This window comes from Alexandromys fortis, unplaced genomic scaffold, assembly GCF_014885135.2.
Source record: "Alexandromys fortis isolate MF-2015 unplaced genomic scaffold, M_Fortis_MF-2015_v1.1 scaffold_111, whole genome shotgun sequence".
NCBI lineage: Eukaryota > Metazoa > Chordata > Mammalia > Rodentia > Cricetidae > Alexandromys > Alexandromys fortis.
The window spans coordinates 1,930,036-1,950,550 of NW_026067996.1; the positions used below are offsets into that span (position 1 = coordinate 1,930,036).

Genomic DNA, 20,515 nt, shown 5'->3' on the forward strand with positions numbered 1-20,515 from the left:
AGGTCTCCAAAAGTTACAAAGAACCAGGCAACTCTTGGACTGTAAGGAAATCCTGTCCAGCCTGTAGTTAGTGTCGAAGAGAAGTCAAAGGAGACCACACCTCGAGAATGACCTCAAACCCATACCATGTCATTGGCGACACAGGAATCAGCTCATGTCCAACCCACAGAGTCACAAGGAGCAATGACACCAAGCAGGAGAGTGGTGGTCAGGACTAGAGCCTAGAAGCCCTCCAGGGCCCTGTATTAACAGGATACTCAAGAGGACTCAGGCTCTGCCGGGAAGGCGAGGCTAGTGGTTGGTTTGGGAATTCTGGCCACGCCTACACGCCAGTACATAGACCTGAGCTTCCATGAACATCTCCCATTAGCTCCTGGTACAGCAGGCAGGGAAGGGGCTCCAGGCTCCACTAGAGGTAGAAGCAGAGGAACAGAGCAGGGAAATGTAGTTGGCCAAGGTCACTGGGTGAGTATCGCAAACCGCCTCCCAGCCCAACACAGACCATGCGTTTCTCTGAGGTTAGAAGTCCATCCCAAGATGGGCGAATCCCTGGAGGAAGATGCCCTGGAGACTTGAGTCTATGATGGATGGAGCTTGCACTTAACACTTAAACTCAGGAATTCTAGTGCACCCTCCACTAACTCCTCACAGTGACCCAGTAAGCAAGGCAGTCAAGTACTGAAACCATTGAGACGGGGAAGACTAAGATCGCATGCCCAGAACATGATAGAGAACAGGCTTTGGACACCCAATTTGGGCTGTTCCCACTGTGGTCTGAGCTGTCAATGTCCCCAGCTAGAGCTTGCAGCTGCAGGCAGCATCCATGCAACACCGGAGCAGAGTTGGGTGATATTGGTCTGGGTCCCTGGGTAGGCTTGGAATGAGGAGTGGGTGGCCATCTGGAGCCCCAGCCAGCCATTGTGTGCTGGGCTCTGTCAGGCGGCTGGGTGTGGCCCCAGGGCTGCCAGGACAGTCCCAAGGGAGGAAGTGTCAGTGTTTACAGAAAATGCAGGACAAGGCCTGGGAGGTGGAGGAGGGGTCGGTAGCCAGCCACCCTGAGCTCTGGAGGTACATTTGGGCCCTGCTGGGGCCCAGGGCGGGGTGCCCCTCTTCCACTCCAAGGACAAGAATTTTTGTTGTTCTGGGAGGAAAAAGTCCACTTCACAAACAGCTCAGCCCCTCTTCCAAGAGGACAACACCGTAGTTCCTGAGAGAGCACCATCTCTCACCCCCATAGTAGACCCTTCTGGGAGCTCTGATCTGCCATCTGTACCCCTGGTATTGTGCCTTGCCTCCCTCACCTGTTTAGAAGGCAGCAGGACAAGCCAGATCTGTGTAACCCCAGCACCTGAGGGGTGAGGTTGGCTTCATGCCCCAGAAGTTCCCTAAGATGGGTGTGAATATGAAAACTTCCTTTAAAAAAAAATTCTGAAAACCTAAAATAGGCCCAGTGGCCATTACACACGGGCTTTTCCAAATGTAAACACCACATTGCCTTAGCTGCTTGGATGTACCCAGTGCCATATCGCAAGAGAAGTGACACTGGGCATGGAGGTCAGAATAGTGTGCTTTCCTAAGCATGCGTAAAATCCTGGGTTAGATCCTTCACAATGCATAAATTGGGCATAGTGACAAATCCCTGTAATCCTAGCCCTGGGGAGGAGGAGGCAAAGGGATCAGAAATTCAAGGCCATCCTCAGCTACATAGCGAGTTCAAGGCCAGCCTGGGCAAGATGATATCCTCTCTAAAATTAAAATAATGTGAAAAGAGAGAAAAACAAGCATGATGTTTGAGGCCAGACTTAAACTGAGCTGTTGTCACTAAGTTCCCCACACTCCGTTCATGCCTCCCTTCTTTCCTGAACCCACAACCCCTTGTTCCACACCTGGACCTCAGCCAGCCTACAGCCTGTCCCCTTTGTGGCCACTCTCCGGGTTTCCAGTCTCAGAGTGCTAGAGCATGGTAGTGTTACCATGGAAACCGAGGCTGCCTTGTAGGGTTCGTCGTCTTGTTAATAGAAGAATTTAGGAATTTTACTAGAGTTTAGGAGAAAAACAGAACAGGCGATGTGAAGATCCTGGCAGTTGCCAAAGAGAGATGGAGAAGCCATGTCATTCAAGGTAGACATGGAGCAGCAGTAAAGGACATATTAAGAAAAGAAAAAAAATCACTCCTATGGGTGGAAGTAGGCTGAGAAGAGAGCCCCCACCCCAAAGCCCCACAGGATGTATGGTCCTTTAATACCCCCCACTTCCCTGCCACTTTGTATTCTGTGGACTTGGTTTTGCACATGCTCTGTTCCTTAGATGATGCCAGCGTAAGGACAGGCACCCAGTCTTCCTCCACAAAGTCCTTGTCTACATCTTAATCTTGATTTGGACTCCTGCTTTGGCTTGTTCGTTTGTTTGGGTTTTTGTTATATTTTGTTGTTTTTTTCGAGACAGAGTTTCTCTCTGAAATAGTGCTGGCTGTCCTGGAACTCTATAGACTAGGCTGGAACTCGAACTCACAGAGATCCAGTCGCCTCTGTCTCCCGAGTGGGGTTAAAGGTGTCTACCACTACTGCCTGGCAGGGTTTTGGTTTTGTTGTTGTTGTTGTTGCTCTTATTCTCCTGTCACAGGGTCCAAAATATAACAGGATCAGTGTCCGGACCAGATCCTCCCTTGGCTACAGAGGCAGGGGCCTGAGTTGCACTCAGAGTCTCCCACTCCCTCCCCCACACTCACCAGCATCTCATCCCAGCTAAAATCTAGACTGGGTGCTCTTCTTCTGTGCCTTTAGTTGCCTTCCCCCAGGTTAAGCTGTATTGCTACTGGGCATAGCATCCCCTACTCATTCCCACACCCTGGAATTGGGGGATGGTATGTATGGGGGTGCTTCTCTGGGCTGTCTGCTCTCCAGTAGGCATGAGTGCCGGGTGCAGCTTATCTGCCTATGCGTTCCCAGCAGTGGGTGCAGACAGCTGTATGTTGCCATGAGTTGGTTAAAGCTAGCAGGTATCTGTGGAGCATCTGGGGTGTGCAGGCAACTGTGGGATTTGAACACTAGGCACCAGCAAGGCAGATTTCAGAGCCCTGTGAGAAGGAAGGCTGAAGGGAGCCTAAGAATGCTCCGTGTCTGTGGACCTCAGGCCTTCTAAGAGGAGTAGATGGGGTAGGGGCGGTTGCACGTGGTGGGTTATTGTAAAGAAAGGGATAGAAAGCTAAGGACATAGGCTAACCTGCAATGCTTGATCCCATGAGCTGGACAGTGCCTAAGGCATCTGCTCTTGTCCAAGCAGAAGAGGCAATGATGGGCCACATGAAGGAGTGTGGGTCTGACTGCAAGTCATCTGCTCCACTTTATGTCTGAGAGGTGGATAGCAGGGCACTGTCACAGTGCAGCAGGGTGTGCAACTAGGCATGCAGCAGGGCGTGCAGCAGGACATGCAACAGGGCATGTGGCTGGGTGTGCAGCAGGACACTAGCACAGTGTAGCGGAGTATGCAGCAGGGCGTATGGCCAGGTGTACTGCAGGGCGTGCAGCAGGGCGTGCAGCAGGGCATGCAGCAGGGCGTGCAGCAGGGCGTGCAGCAGGGCATGCAGCAGGGCATGCAGCAGGGCGTGCAGCAGGGCGTGCAGCAGGGCATGCAGCAGGGCGTGCAGCAGGGCGTGCAGCAGGGCATGCAGCAGGGCATGCAGCAGGGCGTGCAGCAGGGCGTGCAGCAGGGCATGCAGCAGGGCGTGCAGCAGGGCGTGCAGCAGGGCGTGCAGCAGGGCATGCAGCAGGGCGTGCAGCAGGGCGTGCAGCAGGGCGTGCAGCAGGGCATGCAGCAGGGCGTGCAGCAGGGCGTGCAGCAGGGCGTGCAGCAGGGCGTGCAGCAGGGCGTGCAGCAGGGCGTGCAGCAGGGCGTGCAGCAGGGCATGCAGCAGGGCGTGCAGCAGGGCATGCAGCAGGGCACTAGCACAGTGCAGCAGGGCACTAGCACAGTGCAGCAGGGCGTGCAGCAGGGCATGCAGCAGGGCGTGCAGCAAGGCGCTGACATGGAGCAACCAGGGCAAATGAGTGCCCTGAAGAAAGCCTTATTTTCCCCAGCTGAGAGTGGCAACTAGATGCCAGATGGAAGGACTCTACAAGAGGAGGGCTCTGAGGACAGAGGTCTCAAAAAGGGAAAGGCTCTGAGGAGGGGGTCTGCAGGAGAGGGCCCTGAGAGCGAAGGACTCTAAGGAAGTCTCTGAAGCCATGCCCTCCTTTGAGATCCAGTGCATCCTCTCATGACTTTTTCACCTGAAACATTTTCACAGAACTCCATGTCAGGAACCTGCACGGTGTCACCTAGCGAGCTGGCGGCAGAGGGAGGTACTAGAAGCCCGTCTGTCATTGTTAAGAGCTCTGTCTGCCTCACGGTTCATCCTGGCCTTCTGGCCACCCTGAAGCAGACTAAAACCAGACATTTCTCTGAGCTGTCCCTGTCTGCATATCCCTGCTGCCAATACTCACATAAACCATGAGTTGGGAGTATCATTACTACCTCACCTTACAGACTAGGAAACTGAGGCAGGGAGGCAGACTATCTTTCCTGGGGTCTTGGAACTGCTAAGTGGCAGAATCAGGTCTGCTTGAGGAAGGCAGGGTCTATAGCATGTGCCCCGACATCGACCCTGGGTGTCTAGTTCTACCGGGGACACAGATCAGAGTCTGCTCCAAGAGGTTCTCAGCCTGCAGGACGGGCCTTAGCAGGTGTTGCTGCTGCTGCTGAGCACACTGTGGCTGGCCGCATCTCTGTGGATAAATTCGGTTTCCCACTGAGCCAGCCTAGAGGCACGCCCAGATACCAACAGTGTAGCTGCTTCTAAGAATCCGAAATGGAAGCCACACCAGAACCCTGTCTTAAATGTGTTCACCGGTTTTCATCACTGGAACAGAATACCTGAGTGACTCTCCTTACACATAGAAAAAGGTTGTTTTAGCTCACAACCTTGGATCTTTCAATCCATCATCAGTTGTGTGTGTGGAACTGGGCCTGTGGTAGCACATCTTGACGGGAGCATATAGCACAGCCAAGCTGCTCCCTTCACAGCCGGGGATGGGGGGGGGGAGGAGTAGAGGTCGGGGAGGGAGGAAGAGGGTACCAGGGTCCCATTGTCCCCTTCAAGGGCACATCCCCATTAGTGTAACTCCATTTCACCTGGCCTCTTCACTTAAAAGTTCTAGCACCTTCTAGTGGCACCTCCTAGGAGCCCTAGGGCCTCTGGGGACACTTACCTGATGGGAGCAGAGGCAGCTGCTTGCCCAGACTGGAACCCATGGCATCTCTGTATTAGTAAGCTCACAGCTCTGTGATGTGGGAGTCTTCTGTTTTGTGTTGATTTCATTGGTTAAATAAAGAAACTGCCTTGGCCTTTAATAGGACAGAAAATTAGGTAGGCGGAGTAAATAGAACAGAATGCTGGGAGAAAGAAGCCGAGTCAAGCAGTCGCCATGATTCTCCCACCTGACACACTTAAAAGATCTAGCACCTTCTAGTGGCACCTCCTAGGAGCCCTAGGGCCTCTGGGGACACTTACCTGATGGGAGCAGAGGCTGCTCTTTGCCCAGGCTGGAACCCATGGCATTGCTGTATCAGCAAGCTCACAGCTCTGGCTTGTGGATTCTTCTAGAATGTTACCTCTTTAGACCAGTCTGTCATTTTATGAGTTCTGCAGATCTTTAAAACATTTTATGTCACTCGACTTCGAGCCTCATCAATGGTCTAAAAATAAGCCTTAATGGCCACAGCCTTGATCCGTTTTATTATCTCCCGACTTTGGCCAGAAGAGGCTGTAGGATTTGAGAGGAGTAAAGAAGGCTGAACTGGGCCCAACAGTCAGAAAATTCTTGGAAAATCCCTTTAAAATGAAAAATCAACCATGACATGTGTTTGCTGTGGCGGGGAAGAACCTGGGCGATTAAGTAAAACCATGGGAAGTTAGTCCTGTAGTCCCTAAAAATTCATAACATGGAGTGATCATATATGCCCGGCAGTTCCACAAGTTTGTGTGCAGCTTAAGCACGGCTGCTTAAGACATGGTACACCAGCATTCCCAGAAGCCTTAGTGACAACAGCACAGCCCAGAGACATTCCAGATTACAGTCTGTCTAGTGGATGGAATATTATTTAACCATGCAAAAGAATGAAGGGTTGGTGCCTGCTGTAGCATGAGTGAAGCCCCAACATACCATACAGGGTGAGAAAAGCCAGACACAAAAGTAATATGGATCTCATTGACATGAGGTTTACAATAGAGAAAGCAGGCTAGAGGCTGCCAGGACCCAGGGACCTCATGTACACCGTTGAAGGACATAGGAGTGATGAAAATTTCATCTCATTAGCCCTGGTGGCAGGTGAGTGGCCCTCTGAGCACACTAAAAAGCACCGAGTCGTGCTTGGTGCAAGGGTAAAAATAACGGTCTGTGAGTCACGGCCCAGAAGAGCTTTCCTACGTGGAAAACAATCCCTCCAGCCCCCAGCGCTGTTTTGGAGGAGACGTCACAGGTCAGGGAGCAAGATGGCTTGTTTTTACTTAGCGAGAAATGGAAACCGAGTTCTCTAAAAAGCCGCTCCTTGGAGCCCTTTCTGGGAAATGTTACAAGGCTATCTACCCCTTGGCTGACCCCGGACGCAGGGGGCGTTCTCCCCGGGAGGAACAGAGCGAGTTCTCTGCAGATGAGAGACTGCAGCAGGCGGGCTAGCGCAGGCATGATCGGCCCTGCATGTGCTGTCCACCCTCCGCCTCCGTTATACAGATTTGGAAACTGAGGCCCAACATGGCAGCCACCAAGTTGAGTGTGCCCTGGCTTGATGGTGAGCCGGGGTCTTCAAGGCTCTTTCCACCTCATCAGATCTCCTCCCACTGTGTCTCATTCGGAACAGCAGGAGGTGACAGCTCTCCGTGGCTTGTTTCAGGGGATGGAACACAAGAGACATTAGTTCTCAATAGAAGATGCCACCTGGGCAGGCCTTAGAGGGGTTGTCTGCACGCTGAGATATGCTGTCCACTGGTGGGGGTGGGTCACGGGTGGACGGATGGAATGGCCAGTGGTCAGAAATGGAAGCCAAATGTTTGGAAATCCAAGTTTTGTCCCCCTCCCTCTGGTCTGCGCTCTCCTTGGCTCTTCAGATTGTTCTGCTAATTGCAATCATCACATTTGCTAGCTGTCTCCACCTCAATCTTTCCAGCCTGCAGGGTGCTCTGCCTCAGCCCCCTCCTTTCCCTGACAGGGCTGGCCTCAGTCACAGCCCCAGCTGGGTGGACTGTGGGCTCGAGCTCACGCTAACGGCTCCCAAGAGGGAACGCTTTTGGATAAGTTATGAGGCTCTTTGGACTGTGTTGCTGGAGATGGAAGTTAATGGTCAGAGTTGGACAGTGTGGGGCCCAGTCACAGAGGAGACATGTATGTCTTTTTACGACTCCAGGCTGCTGGAAAGGCCCCGGGCTCATTTGGCGGGTCAATTAAGGTAACAGCCCTGGGCAGCTTGTCATGCTCGCTCTAAGCCTAAAATGACATAGGGAGAGGATTCAACTTGGAAGTTAGAAACTGGCTCTCCACAGGCTGAGAAGGACTCCCCCTCGTGCTAGAAACCATCCATCTTTTCTCCCTGGTGCTCCTATGTGACCCAACGATGCCTATGGACCCCAGCTTGACGCCACAAACAAGTCGTGTGAATTGGTCAACTTTCCCTCTCTGTAACGAAACTCCAGACACATAGGAAAGGGTGACCGTGGCTCATGGTTTTAGATGGTTTCTGTCTATCATGGAGGGGAGGGTGTCATGGAACAACTCATGATGGCCCAGAAGCAGAGACAGAATTCCCCAGGCAGGCAGCAACTTTCTCTCTGTCTCAAGACTGACAGCAACTTCCCCGCCCTGTCCTTCCAGGCTAGCAGCGACCTCCCCCTCTTTCCCCCTAGACTGGCAGCGACCTCCCCCACTCTCCCCCCAGGCTGACAGCAACCTCCCCCTCTGTCCCCCTAGACTGGCAGTGACGCCCTCTCTGTCCCCCAGGCTTCCAGGCTCTGTGATGGTGCTATCCACATCCATGGCAGCTCTAGTCCTTTGCCGATCGTCTCTGGAAGGCTTCAGACACAACCAACAGTGTGTGTTACACGTCTCGTAGGCCCTTCCAAACCCAACCCAGGAGACAATGAGGCTGATCTCGCCTTGAGTGACTCACCCAAGGTCTCAGGGAGGCCCCCCTTCTTCCTGACGTGTGGATTTCAGGTCTCTCAGTCACTGAACCTGACCACCTGACCCTCATACTGTTCTACTCAGCACTAAGTTACTATAGAGATGGGGCCACCGAGAGTGGGGCACCTGAGAGCAGATGAGGTGCCAGCCAATGGGATGGGCCTGCGGCTGATCAAGGCTTCATCCACAGCTGCCAGGCTATGGGAAGAGCATCCTAACATCTAGTGAACATCCTCACCACTCTGCGGAGGACCTTAGTGCAGTCTCTTCCTCGGTCCTCAGAACACCCTGAACCCCTGCATCACTTCCCAAAATAGAAAGAGAGACGAGACACAGAAGGGAGGAACTTGCTGGAAATGATGGAGCCAGGAATCCAGACAAGCTGGCAGGTGCATTCATGTGTTGCCATGTTCCTGTGGGCATGTGCTCGTGTGTATATATGTGCATGTGTGAACTCAACAAGGTGTCTTCTTGTCAATTTTTTCCATACAGGGTCTCACTGTGTAGCCCTAGCTGGCCTGGAACTTGCCAAATGGACCAGGATGGTCTTCAACTCAAAGATCCCCCTGCCTCTGCCTCCCGAGGGCTGGGATTAAGGTACACGTCACCACCTTGGCCCCTGGGTCTTCTTCTGTTGCTCTCTACTTTAGTTCCTTTCTGAAACAGATTCTTTCCCTAGACATGAAATGTGTCCGCTTGGCCAAGCTGAGCTGTGGGAGCCAATCTAGACAATGTCACTGCACTTACAAAGAGTTTTCACAAAAGGGCCACATGACCAGAGAGGATCTCAAGGTCCCTCTCAGTGGTGGATGAAAAACATAGGTGGACGGGGAGGATGGAATCAGATGTCACAGACCTTGAGGCAGGAGGCGTCTGGCCCATAGGTGATGTGATGGAGACAGCAGTGGTCTCAGGGAACCTATGGGGGGTGAATGTGGGAGGCACTTGATGCCTGTGAAGTTGGCTGGAAACTTTCCCCCTTCCCCAGTGTGTTCTACGAAAGGCCTGCCTTGCCCTGTTCTCCTTGATGAGGGTTCAGAAGTTCAGCTGACCACTCCCGCCCTTACTCTTGATGACCAGTGGCCCTGAACAGGCATAGCAGGCTCCCGCTGGAGAACGGTGGTAACTTCTCTAAAAGGAAGTGCCCCAGACTCCCTGCCACCTACCTGTGAGACAGATACAAATGGTTACACATGTCCCCAGGTGGCTCTGGAAGGCAAGACCTGGGCTCAGCCAACTTGCTGTGCATGCTGTCTTCCACCAATGCCACCCACAGTGCCACAGTGGCCAAGAGAAAGGTGCGGAGAGGCTCCAGCCTACAACAAACCCGGTCTGTTTTCCTGTGCCATAGAAAGAAGCTCAGGGCTTGTGGCAAGAGACACTGTCTGCTCTCATAGTTTAAAAGAAGAGGCCCACATCTAATATTTTGAGATGAAGAACAGAAATGTCTGACGGGTTGGGAGGAAGACACGGTTTGACTTAGGCTGATATGCTTTGGGTCTTCCCTCATGTCTTAGCCCGCCTGGACCTGACAGGGACCTGGGGTTGTCTTTGTCTGCATGTGTAAAGGCGCCGGGGCCAGAGAGACCCTAGCTTGTCTGATGGACTGAAAGGGAGTCCCTGTGGCCAGGGTGGGGAAGGGAGTGTGCGCTGGTCGGGAGCTTGTGAAATGGGCCGGACAAGCAACTCTAACCCTCTCTCTTGCTCTACCTAGCGCCTACACTGAGCCCTACAAGGTCTGTCCCATCTCAGCGGCTCCCAGAGAGGACCTCACGTCAGACGAAGAACAGGGAAGCTCAGAGGAGGAGGACAGCGCTTCGAGAGACCCCAGCCTCACACACAAGGTAGGCCACCCTCAGGTGAGGGGCTTGGGAAAGGTTTGGGGGACAGAGATCTAGAAGTGGCGGGAATGGGAAAGACCCCACCCCCACCCCTCGCTGTAGCCATTCCTCAGTCGCTGGGCAGTGGTTGGAGACACTTCCTGTGTCTGAAGAAGTGGGGGCTTCCAAAAGTCTTTGTGTGTGATGCAGAGTGGAGCTCTGATAAGACAGACTCAGATTCTAGTGTGTTCGGGCCTCGGTTTCTTTATCTGTGAGGTGGGAATCAGGAGAATGGGGAGAATGCCTTTGACTGAAAACAGTCTGCGGCGCTCGCTGGTTTTGCTTCCCTAAGCAGCAAGCCTGTGGCAGTGGTTGGTGTTGGAGAGACTGCTGGGAAGGGACACAGAGTGGCCTTGTCCTGGGGGAGACCAGAGCTGCTCATGTAGATGGAAGCAGACCACTTTTCACAGGTGCTTGCATTGTCTGCACCTCCCCTCACTGCCTTCCACACTTCAGTCTTCCCAGGACCCCTGGGAGCCAGATGGTTTCCACCTTGGACATCTGCAGGAGCCGTGGTGATTGTCTAATCACCTTCCCCAGAAGCCTTTCCCGCATCTGTCCTCCACCCCCACCCCATCTTCTCACCATCCCTCCCATGGCAGTTCTGGGTCTCACAGTGGCCAGAGAAGTGATCACTATGGAAGATGAGCTGGGGCCTGGCTCTCACCAAGCTTCTGGGAAGCAAACTGTCATTTTGTAGCCAGACTTTGGCTTTTTCTTTTTAAAAAAAAAAAATACACTTGTGTCTCTGAACACTGTTTCCCCAAAGTTACCAACTGTGTAGGAGCCCAAGAAGGAGTCTGTCCATGCTGTCTCACTACTCTGCCTGTCCCTGCCTCCTCTGGCATTGCCCACCCCTACCTTGCCTTCCCCTGCCCTGCCTCCTCCTACACTTCCTGTGCTTGCCCTGCCCACCCCTGCCCTGCTTGCCATTGCCCTGCCTGCCCCTGCCCTGCCTGCCCCTGCCCTGCCTGCCCCTGCCCTGCCCGCCCCTGCCCTGCCCGCCCCTGCCCTGCTGCTTTTACTCAGGCCTTTCTGCTTTCTCCTCCATCACCCTGGCCCTCGATAGACACTCCCAGCCCCTCCTGTCCTTCCTAGTTCTCCCGCTGCCATTGCCCCTGCCCTGTCTCTGTCTGTCCCTTCTGCGGCTGAGCTGCAGTGTAGCCCTGGAGACTCATAACTGGCACGGCCAACTCCCTCCCTGCTTTACAGTTGAAGACACAGGCTCAGAGTGATCAAGCCACTGGCCCTGGGTCACACTGCTGGTAGTTGAAGGGCTCGGGGACCCAGAGGTCTGACTGGTTAGTATCTGCCTTTCTCCCTCCACACCTTCTTCCCCGTAAAAGAATTCCCAAGTCATTGCTAGTACCCGTCAGAGGGTCTTTTGGCTTTCCTAGGCATCTCTGTTATTGTGGGGTCTGGAAGCAGGACACCAGTGGCAGGGAATTTGGAACTGGTGCCTGCCACTCAGACTACCTGCTGCCCCTCCTCCAGCTGTGTCACCTTGGCCCATAGCTTTCCCATCTCTAAAATGGGAGTGTTGCTGGGTCTTTAGGAGGGTCCAACAAACAGATGTGAGAGTATGGCCACAGGTCAGGGTGGGGACAGGGGTGCAGTTGTCATCTGAATCCAAGGAACAGGAAAGAGGGACAGACAAAAAAGGGAAGAAGAGGGAAGAGAGGTACTGGAGGAGGGGGACAGCATGGAGGACAGGAGACAGAGGGACTTGCCTGCTTGGGACCACTGTGAAGCAGTGAAGTCCCGAGGCCCTGGATATTCATGGGCACTCGGAGGCAGGAAGCAGGGTAACATGAGACCAAGAGTTGGTTCAAACCCAGCTCTGCCACTTGCCCCCTAAACGACAGACAACTTCTTAACTGCTGCATCCCTTGGTTTCCTGTCTGTGAACTTGGACTAGCCACTGTGGCAATTGCAGCATGACTCCAAGGTGGGGCTGGTTAGAACACACAGAGGTCAGAGCTCAGGAGTGTGACACTGTGGATCAGGACAGCTAAGACAGTGACAGTTGCCAAGGTCAAGTGACCCCTGGCTGATCTGGCTGGGGTTATACCAGATAGAGCCAATGGGCAGCCGAGGCCAAGCCGAGTCAGCCAGGAGCATCCTGTTATTCTGAGAGCCGCAGGGCTGGGCCCTTCCAGGAGACCTCTTCCCTCTGCAGAACCCCCTCCTCTGCCGAGCATCCCCAGCCTTCGGCTGCTGTCCTGTGTGAGGCTTACAAGTTATACCAGGGTGGAAATCACCTTTACAGCCAGGTTTTCCTGAATTGGAGAAATGGCCCAGTGGATAATTTCCTCATCAGCCTGTTTGATCCTTAGTTCCCATGTAAATGCAGTGCCATGTGTTTGTAACCCCAGTACTAGCACCAGGGAGGCAGAGACAGGCAAATCCTTGAAGCCCCCTAGCCTGACAGCCTGGCCAAATAGTGACCTCCGGATTCAGTGAGAGATTCTGTCCCAAAACACAAGGTGGAGAGTGACCAAGGAAAATACACAGGGTTGACTTCTGACCTCCACTCACATACAACATGCGTGCGCCCATGTGAGCACATGTGTACCCAGGAAGGGCAAACAAACAATTAAACAAGCCAATTTCATTTCCCTTACACAGCACATTGCTAGCATCATTAAGGACGGGAGTCAGTGCCCTGAGGTCCTGAGCCAAACCCCTCACCACTCTCATAGGACTTATCCTTCTAGACCTGGTCCTCACCTCTCCCATGTAGATCACCGTGAATGGGAATGGCGTGGACTGATTGCAGAGTTACTTCTACAGAAATTGGATGAGATTGTCAGGATCTTGAAATGGCTCATTCGATTTTTTTTTCATAGTACCTCAGAGGTCTTCCCACGTTAGTACATAGAATCATGGATTTTCCATACTGCAGAGTATTCCGCTATTCAGATGTGCTGGTCCCTCTGCAGAGGACATTTACGGTGTCCGATTTGTTTGCTCTTCACCTGATAGCATCGTGGTGACTTGCTCTCTTGCCTCCTCATATCCAAGTGCAGGATTTTCCTGGGTAGGGAAGGGTGCTTGCCTCCTGGGCTTGAGGTCCTAGGGCCCATCCCAGCACCACAAACAAAAACCTTTCCTTTGGGAAAATTCTCGTGAACTAAAAGTGGGCTTGATCTCCACGTGTGCTGCTATGCTGCCCCCAGAGGCTGGGCAGCCCACTCTGGCCATGCTCCAGGTTCCCAAAGGCCCAAGGCCTTGTGGCCTGTGACAGGCAGTGTGGTCTCCAAGTGGGGCATCTTCCCACTCTGTCATAGTGCTGGTGGGAAGGCCTCTCTTGTTCCCTGTCCGCTGTGCTCACCTAGCTCTGGCTCCACAGGCAGAGACCCCTTCTTTACAACTGTGTAGCCTTATGCAGGAGGCAAGACAGAGCAGCCTCCCAGCCCTGAATCCCTCTAAAGAGAAGTAAGAAGTTAGTAGGAGCTCCTGGGGAGGCCGTGGGAACGGTTTTGGGGTACAGTAGTGAGCTCCTTGCTTCCCAGATGTTTGGAGGCAGGAGCAGGACAGGAAGTCGAGTCCAACTGGTCCACCCCCGTGTCTGGCCTCGCCCTCTCTTACTCAGACACACAAAGGGTGTAGGTTGAAGGAAAGGAGGAGAAAGGAAAAAAGGAAAAGCAAGAAGGACTTAAAAATAGCTCTGCTGTAAAAGACATTCAGAGGCCACAGGCTGGCGCACCCCGCCTGCCCAACAATGAGTACGTTTTACAGGCTAATGGGGACTTTTCAGGCAAAATACCAGCTCCCAGGAGACCAGTACCCAGCCAGGACCCGGCACCTCCCCTTCCTCCTCCCCACACCTCCTCCCCACAGCCTTACATCTAGCCACACTTCCCTGAGGCCTGGGCCCTCCCAGCCCTACCCTGCTGGCAGAAAGGTCTCCTAAGGCTGAGCCCACAGGCCCCTTCCTGCCCACACCACAGCTGACCTTGGCCCCAGCCCTTCCACTTGTAATTTCTCCTTCACCCCTTACCCAGGTTCATGTCCAGTTGAACCCTGGTGGTTCCCATAAGTCCTCACACAGACCTGGAGTTCAGGTGTGCACCTGCGTATTGGCCCATCTGCCTCCCTCAGTGTTTTTGTTCATCCCTTCCTGCACCACAACATGCTTCATGAACACTACACTTGCTGCATGCCGGCACCTTGCCGGAAAGGCTGAGTGCTGGTAGCCTGGAGAAGTTCTCCAGGCTGTGCTGGGCGCTACTTAGTTCTGTAAGACGTGAGCCAGGCAACTGGTAGTACCAGGACAGGAGCTCCTGGGTAAAGATTTGGGGATCTTAGAGAGGAGGGAGAAGCCTTATATTGTTTTCTTTCTTTCAGTTTTGGGAAAATGTTATGATAGAATGCGTGACACCAATCCCATTAATATGTGTGTGGCGCTAGAGACGGAACCAGGGTCTTGCACAGGCTGCTCGAGTCTCAGCCCCTGAGCTGTGTTCCCCAGACTGCAGTCCGTTAAGTGCACCCAGTTTGTGTAGCCTCCTCCACCACATTTGCAGAACTTGTGCACTTCCCAAACAGGCGCTCCTTCCCATTCGATGTCCCCCTCTGCAGTCTCTGGCACCCACTCTACTGCTTTCTGTCCGTGTGAATTTACCCTCCAGGATCCGTGAATGTGAGGAGTGGATGGTGTGACCTCTAGCGACTACTAGCCTGGCTTTTATCACAGGGCCCAAACCTTGTGGTTAGCCCCTCAGATGTCTACTGTCTAGTTAGACTACCTTTTGACCCTACTGTGACCCAGCTGTGAATACTGAGGCTGTCTCTCACTAACCTGGTGTTACTGAGTGTGTATCCAGAAGTGGAGTTGCTCTGTGATGTGATAGTTCTGTTTTTACTTTTCATACAGTTTTTGCACCTTCTTACATTCCCACCTATGGTGCAGAAAATTCCAGTCTCCTTCCTGATGAAGGAGCCTCTGAGCTCCATGCAGTAAGGGCTGTAGAGAGGTGTGGTCAGAGACACATGGAGCTGGGGCCGGAGGAGATCTTAAGGGTTTTCCCAAAGTCCTCACGTGTGCCATCTCCTTGGCCTCCACATGCACGCTTCACACCCCCACCTTCTCTGATCCAGGCCTTGTCTCCTTGTCCACAGAAGCCCCCATGCCTAGTGCCAGCCCCAGCCTCGTGACCCCAGCCTCAGAGGTCCTCTTCCATGGTCTTCACAGGCACTGTCACTACAGGGTCCCCTTTCATTTCTCCAACTGTCCCCCTTTGTCCCTCTCTATATGGGCATTTCCCAAATCCTTGTCCCATTCCAGTGCCTCCTCTCATCCTGCATCCTTAGCATCATAGCTGCAGCCTTCTAGTGAGCAGATTCGGAGACACAACCCATCACAGAGTTCACACCATGCCAACCCCCTTTCTCTCGTTTCTGTGGTAACGGTTGATTCCTGGTGTATCACTTTATCCCAGCCACATACCAAATAAAGTGAAGCAGCGCCTGGCCTTTGACCAGGCGCGATGAGAGTACAGAATCCAGTGCTGCCTTCCCCGCAGCCACCCCAGAACCAACACTTGCCGTTTCCTCCACTTTCTGCCCTCTCTGCACAACGTCACCTCCTGCTGTTCTCGCAGCGGCATTCCTGCCCATTTCCTGATCCCGGAATTGTGTGTCCTTGTATCTGCGTTCACTTGTGTGAGCTTGGCCTTTCCCTGGTAGAGTAGCCCCAGGAGGGCAGGTTCCGTGTGGCCCAGTGCGTAAGAAAGCAGTTGCTATCTATAGATAAACAGAGGAGTGACTGAATGTGTTACCCTCCATCCCTGCACTTGGTGAAGACACATCTCTGCTCATGACAACAGAGAGAATATGCCAAACAGCTCGCTTTATACAGTTGCTGAGGCTGGGACCTCTTGGCTCCCAGGACCCTGCAAGGAGGAGGTTACCGCATGCTACCACAACAGGAACACGGACACTCTGAGGCAGTGTGAGCAAGGGAGAACTCAGAGCTTAGCTCTGAGGATCCAGGAGGACTCACGGGGTCCAGGGGTGACTGGATGTCATACACCAGTGTTGAGCTGGGCACGAGGTTGCTGAGGGTCCCCTGCCTAGTGGTCCCAAGTGTTTGGTTGAGTCTCAGGTCACAGTCCCCCTTGCTCCCTCTTTCCTGGTGTTGTTCAGTGATCTGCTTAATACACGGTGTGCATAGAAAACACCCACAGCGCCTGAGTGCCTCTTAGACGACCCATGTCCCAGATCCCACCCCAGGCCTCAGTTAGATGGCACAATGCCATGATGCCCGCTGTCCCTGTGCACTCTCTGATGGTCAGCCTCAGCAGCACCCTCTGCCCTGGGATGCCGGTGAAGATGCTAATGGGACACCCAGCCTTGGGGGAGCTGGAGAACACCATTTCCTCCCTTGACAACCTTTAAACTAAGCTTGGCATGCCCATCCAACCAACTTGTTTGTGTGATGTGTCTCTCAGTCCAGCAATGACTCTGTGGGGCAGGACAGCTAGGGCAGCTCCGGTGCTGTGTGTGAGCGGAGCTTCACTGGGGAGGTGTTTGAGGCTTGGGTTGGGGTATGCAGGTGTTATAGGAGCGCGGGTAGGGGAGCTGTCCTCATAAGAGAATGGTTCATGGTTACAGGAGTTCTTAGTTACAGTTTCTATTGCTATGTAACAACGCCGACCAAAAGGGACTTGGAGAGGAAAGCATTTAGTTCAGCTTATAGTTTGCTGTTCACCATCCAGGGAAGTCAGGGCAGGAACAGCTCAAGGTGGGAACCTGGAGGCAGGGCTAATGCAGAGGACATGGAGGATGCTGCTTACTGGCTTGTTCCCCATGGCTTGCCCAGCCTGCTGTTTTTATACAACCTGGGACCAGCAACCCAGGGATGGCAACACCCACAGTGGGCTGAGCCCTCCCACGCTACTCATTAAACAAACAAACAAACAGATGTACTGAGGCTTACCCACAGGCCAATCTGGTAGGAATTTTTTTCTCAATTGAAGCTCCCTCTTCCCAAATGACTCTAGCTTGCGTCAAGTTGGCATAGAACAACTAGCCAGCATTCATGGGAAGGTGAACACGTGTCCACAGGAGGCAGGAGATGACACGAGAAAGTCTTGCCATCCAGACACCATCCTGACTTTTGATTAACCTTTGATTAAGGTCATGATTAACCTTCTAGAGCCAAAGTGAGATGTAGGGACAAGACAGATGTGAGCTGACTCCTCCTGCTGCCAGCATGGGAACTTACAAGTTAGTCACAGCTACTGCCACTCTGGATTCGAGAAGGTGGCACACTGGAAGGGGCATTTAGAAGCTCTTGTTTCATAATCATGCTAAGAACATTTAACATGAAGCCTACTCTCTGAGTGTCTGTCTGTGATAGAGGAGTACATAAAATATGGTCCACACACACTGTTGCAAGGAGAGGATCCCTTTTTTGTCCCAGCTGCCTGGCTAGCTTACACCCGAAATAACCACACAGAAACTCTATTTATTAAAACACTGCTTGGCCCATTAGCTCTAGTTTCCTATTGGCTAATTCTTACATCTTAATTTAACCCATTTATATTAATCTGTGTATCGCCACGTGTGTGGCTTACCGGCAAGATTCTAACCAGCGTCCATCTCAGGCAGAAGATCCATGGCTTTTCTCTGACTCTGCCCTTCTTCCCAGCATTCAGTTCTGTCTTCTCCGCCTACCTAAGTTCTGCCCTATCAGGCCCAAAGCAGTTTCTTTTTTCGTAAGAAATGAAAGCAACACATGAACAGAAAAACCTCCTACACCAACACACATGTACACAAAGGAATATGGAGCCAGCATGATTGCTCAGTAAGGGCACTTGCTGCTAAGTCTGACAGCCTGAGTTTGATTCCTGGGACCCAGATGGTGGTAAGAGAAAATTGTCTCCCACAAGCTGTTTCCTAACCTACACACTCACTCACACACACACACACACACACACACACACACGCTCATGCACACACACGTGTGCACGCTTGCGCACAGCACATATACACATAGGTTAACAGTGGAGTGGTATTCAGCCTTTAAGGAGATCCTGCCATTTCTAGGAATGGATGATGTTAGAGGACGCTTGGCTAAGTGAAGAAGTCAGGCACAGAAGGGCCATTCTGCAGGGTTCCACTATTCATGGCATCTTGTCTAACTTGCACAAGTGGCAAGTAGGTGCTTTTCCAAGGGCTGGTTGGAGAGAGGTGGGCAGCCGCTGCTGAGTGGGTGTAGGCGTCACTGACACGGGAGAGTCTTGTGTCTCCCAAGAAGGAACTGAAGCCGAAGCAGCGCTCACTTCAGGGGCCTTAAAAGCTCAGAGGTGACATCAGGAGTAAAGAGAGGTCTTCACTACCATAGGACAGAGTTCCAAGACAGCACTTTGCCACTGCAGGTCTGTCACAAACCACAGCCAGACCCGGAGCTCCCTCCCAGAATTTTCAGGCCACTTCCTCCCTCTCCACTGGATCACAGGAAGCTGTGTGTCTCTGCTGTCCCTTCTCCTTCATCGTCCTGCAGGCACTTGTTCCTCTTTGACATCCCCATCCCTCTCCATGTGACACAGGAACAACAGGTGACCATGGGGACAATCAGCAAGTCATTCCCCTAGCGTGTCTGCTGGATCCAAGTCTCAGGGAGCACCGTGCTATCCCAAAGCAGGAGCGCTAGGGAACTTGGGGACAAGAACTCCTGGAATTGTCTGGCTGCCTAAGCACTGCCCCTTGTCAGGCATGACATGGAAACATTTCCAAAGCTCAACGGCAGGCCTACCACTTGCCGAAGACCTGTGAAATTTCCACAGACATGTGCCCTTCCTGTGCTGGGTGGGGTCGTGTGCCTGAACAGGTTGTCATGAGGAAGTTCAGGGCAGGTTCCCTCTTTGTTACTCCACCCCACCTGGGTCTTAACATCTTGGGGTCTTTGGGAGGTTGAGGGGAAGCTTGTGTTGTTTCTGGACATACCTGGGCCATCCTAAGCGACAGGCCCAAGCTGGGACTCCCTGGCCTTTGTCACGATGTAATTCCAATCAGGCTCATGTCTGAAGCTCTGTGCTCTCAAGGAGGACGTGTCCATTTGTGTCTTATGCCATTCCTTTGGGACAGCCTTCCTCTTCATAATAGAAGCCCCAAGGAATCTTGTCACAAGCCATTTCTCATCTTTGTTTACATCAGAATGCAAACCTGAGGACATTTTAAAGCATGGGCATTTGCCTAGCATGCTTGAGGGCCTAGATCCGATTCCTAGTACCACTTAACCTAGACGTCCCGTCGCACACCTGTAATCCCAGCACTGGGAGGTGGAGGCAGGGAGATCAGAAGTTCCATGTCATCCTCAGCTACATAATGAGTTTGAGGCAAGCCTGAGCTACATCAGACCATTTCAAAAGAAAAAAAGCATCTGTAATTCACTTATAAGTAGCAAAGTTCATGATCTACTGACATAACGGGCCACTCTGTCTATTCTGAGTCAAGTGAACAGAAACCAGTGTGGAAAGGAGTGCCCAGTTACATCTGACTGAGGGAAAGGTGGCTAGGTTCACCTGGCTCCCCTGCTCTTGCTCACTGCTGCCATAATCCTGACTAGCTTCAGGGAGGAGCTTCCACACTCCCACAGATGCTGGTTAGGAAAAGGAGGACCCAAGGGCTCTTAGTGCTCCCTACTCTGACAGCTGGGGAAACCAAGACACGGAGACAGAGCCAGCAGTCTGGACTCTACCCAGGACTTGCTGTTGAATGAGACTCCCTAGCGGAAGGACTGGCCTGAGGAGCTGAGCCTGATAGTAACTGATTTGTCTGGAGAGTGGGGAGAAGGGGCAGGACTGATTGGCCTGGGACAGCTCCAGGTAGGGGCAGGCAGCTGTCTGGTGTCAACACTCCCTATCTGGCTCTGGGCAATACCATGTGCAGGCCTTCATGCCCCAATCCGATGCTCCTGGGAGGAGCCCTGTTCCCAGAAGCATGTCCCTGGACACTGCCTTCAGACTCTAAGTTCACTTCCTGGTTAAATAAACATGTGTGTTAAATGGCCCAGTTGGTCCCCACCCAGAAGCAGCTTCGGAGGAGAACCTGGGGCACCAAGCCTCGCAGGCCTCCCCAGTGAAGGCGCATCCATCATCTTGGAGTGCTGAAGCAGAGTGGCCTGTGTGTCCCACCCCGAATCTGCCTTGTCTGGCAGGAGGGACGTGCAGAGCCGTCCGTGCCAGAGCCCTCCCAGAAGTTTGTCCCCGATGCAGAGATCCTAACAATAGTGATGACGACAACTTCAAAAGTCCGGGAAGAGTGAAACCTCTCCCATCCATCACCGTGTCCCTGCAGTGGGGGGTAGACATCTTGTTTTCCGTGTGAGGCAACCAAGGCATGTTAACACTGGCCCATGGCCACACGGCTGCCCACAGAGCAGAACCAGGCATTAGTCTGTTCACGGGTCTGTGG

General features: G+C 52.9%; 1 protein-coding gene across 2 annotated transcripts in view; it reads left to right on the forward strand.

The window, feature by feature from the left end:
- The window catches only part of Fgd5 (FYVE, RhoGEF and PH domain containing 5), a 99,850-nt gene that overhangs the window by 34,335 nt on the left and 45,000 nt on the right, over nt 1-20,515 (forward strand). The window contains exons 3-4 of one of the 2 annotated variants that reach the window (XM_050160233.1): nt 8,703-8,807; nt 9,925-10,054. In XM_050160233.1, the coding sequence (XP_050016190.1) occupies nt 8,703-8,807; nt 9,925-10,054 (235 nt within the window). The remainder of the gene's footprint in view (nt 1-8,702; nt 8,808-9,924; nt 10,055-20,515) is intronic. The other variant, XM_050160234.1, reaches the window with a different exon arrangement.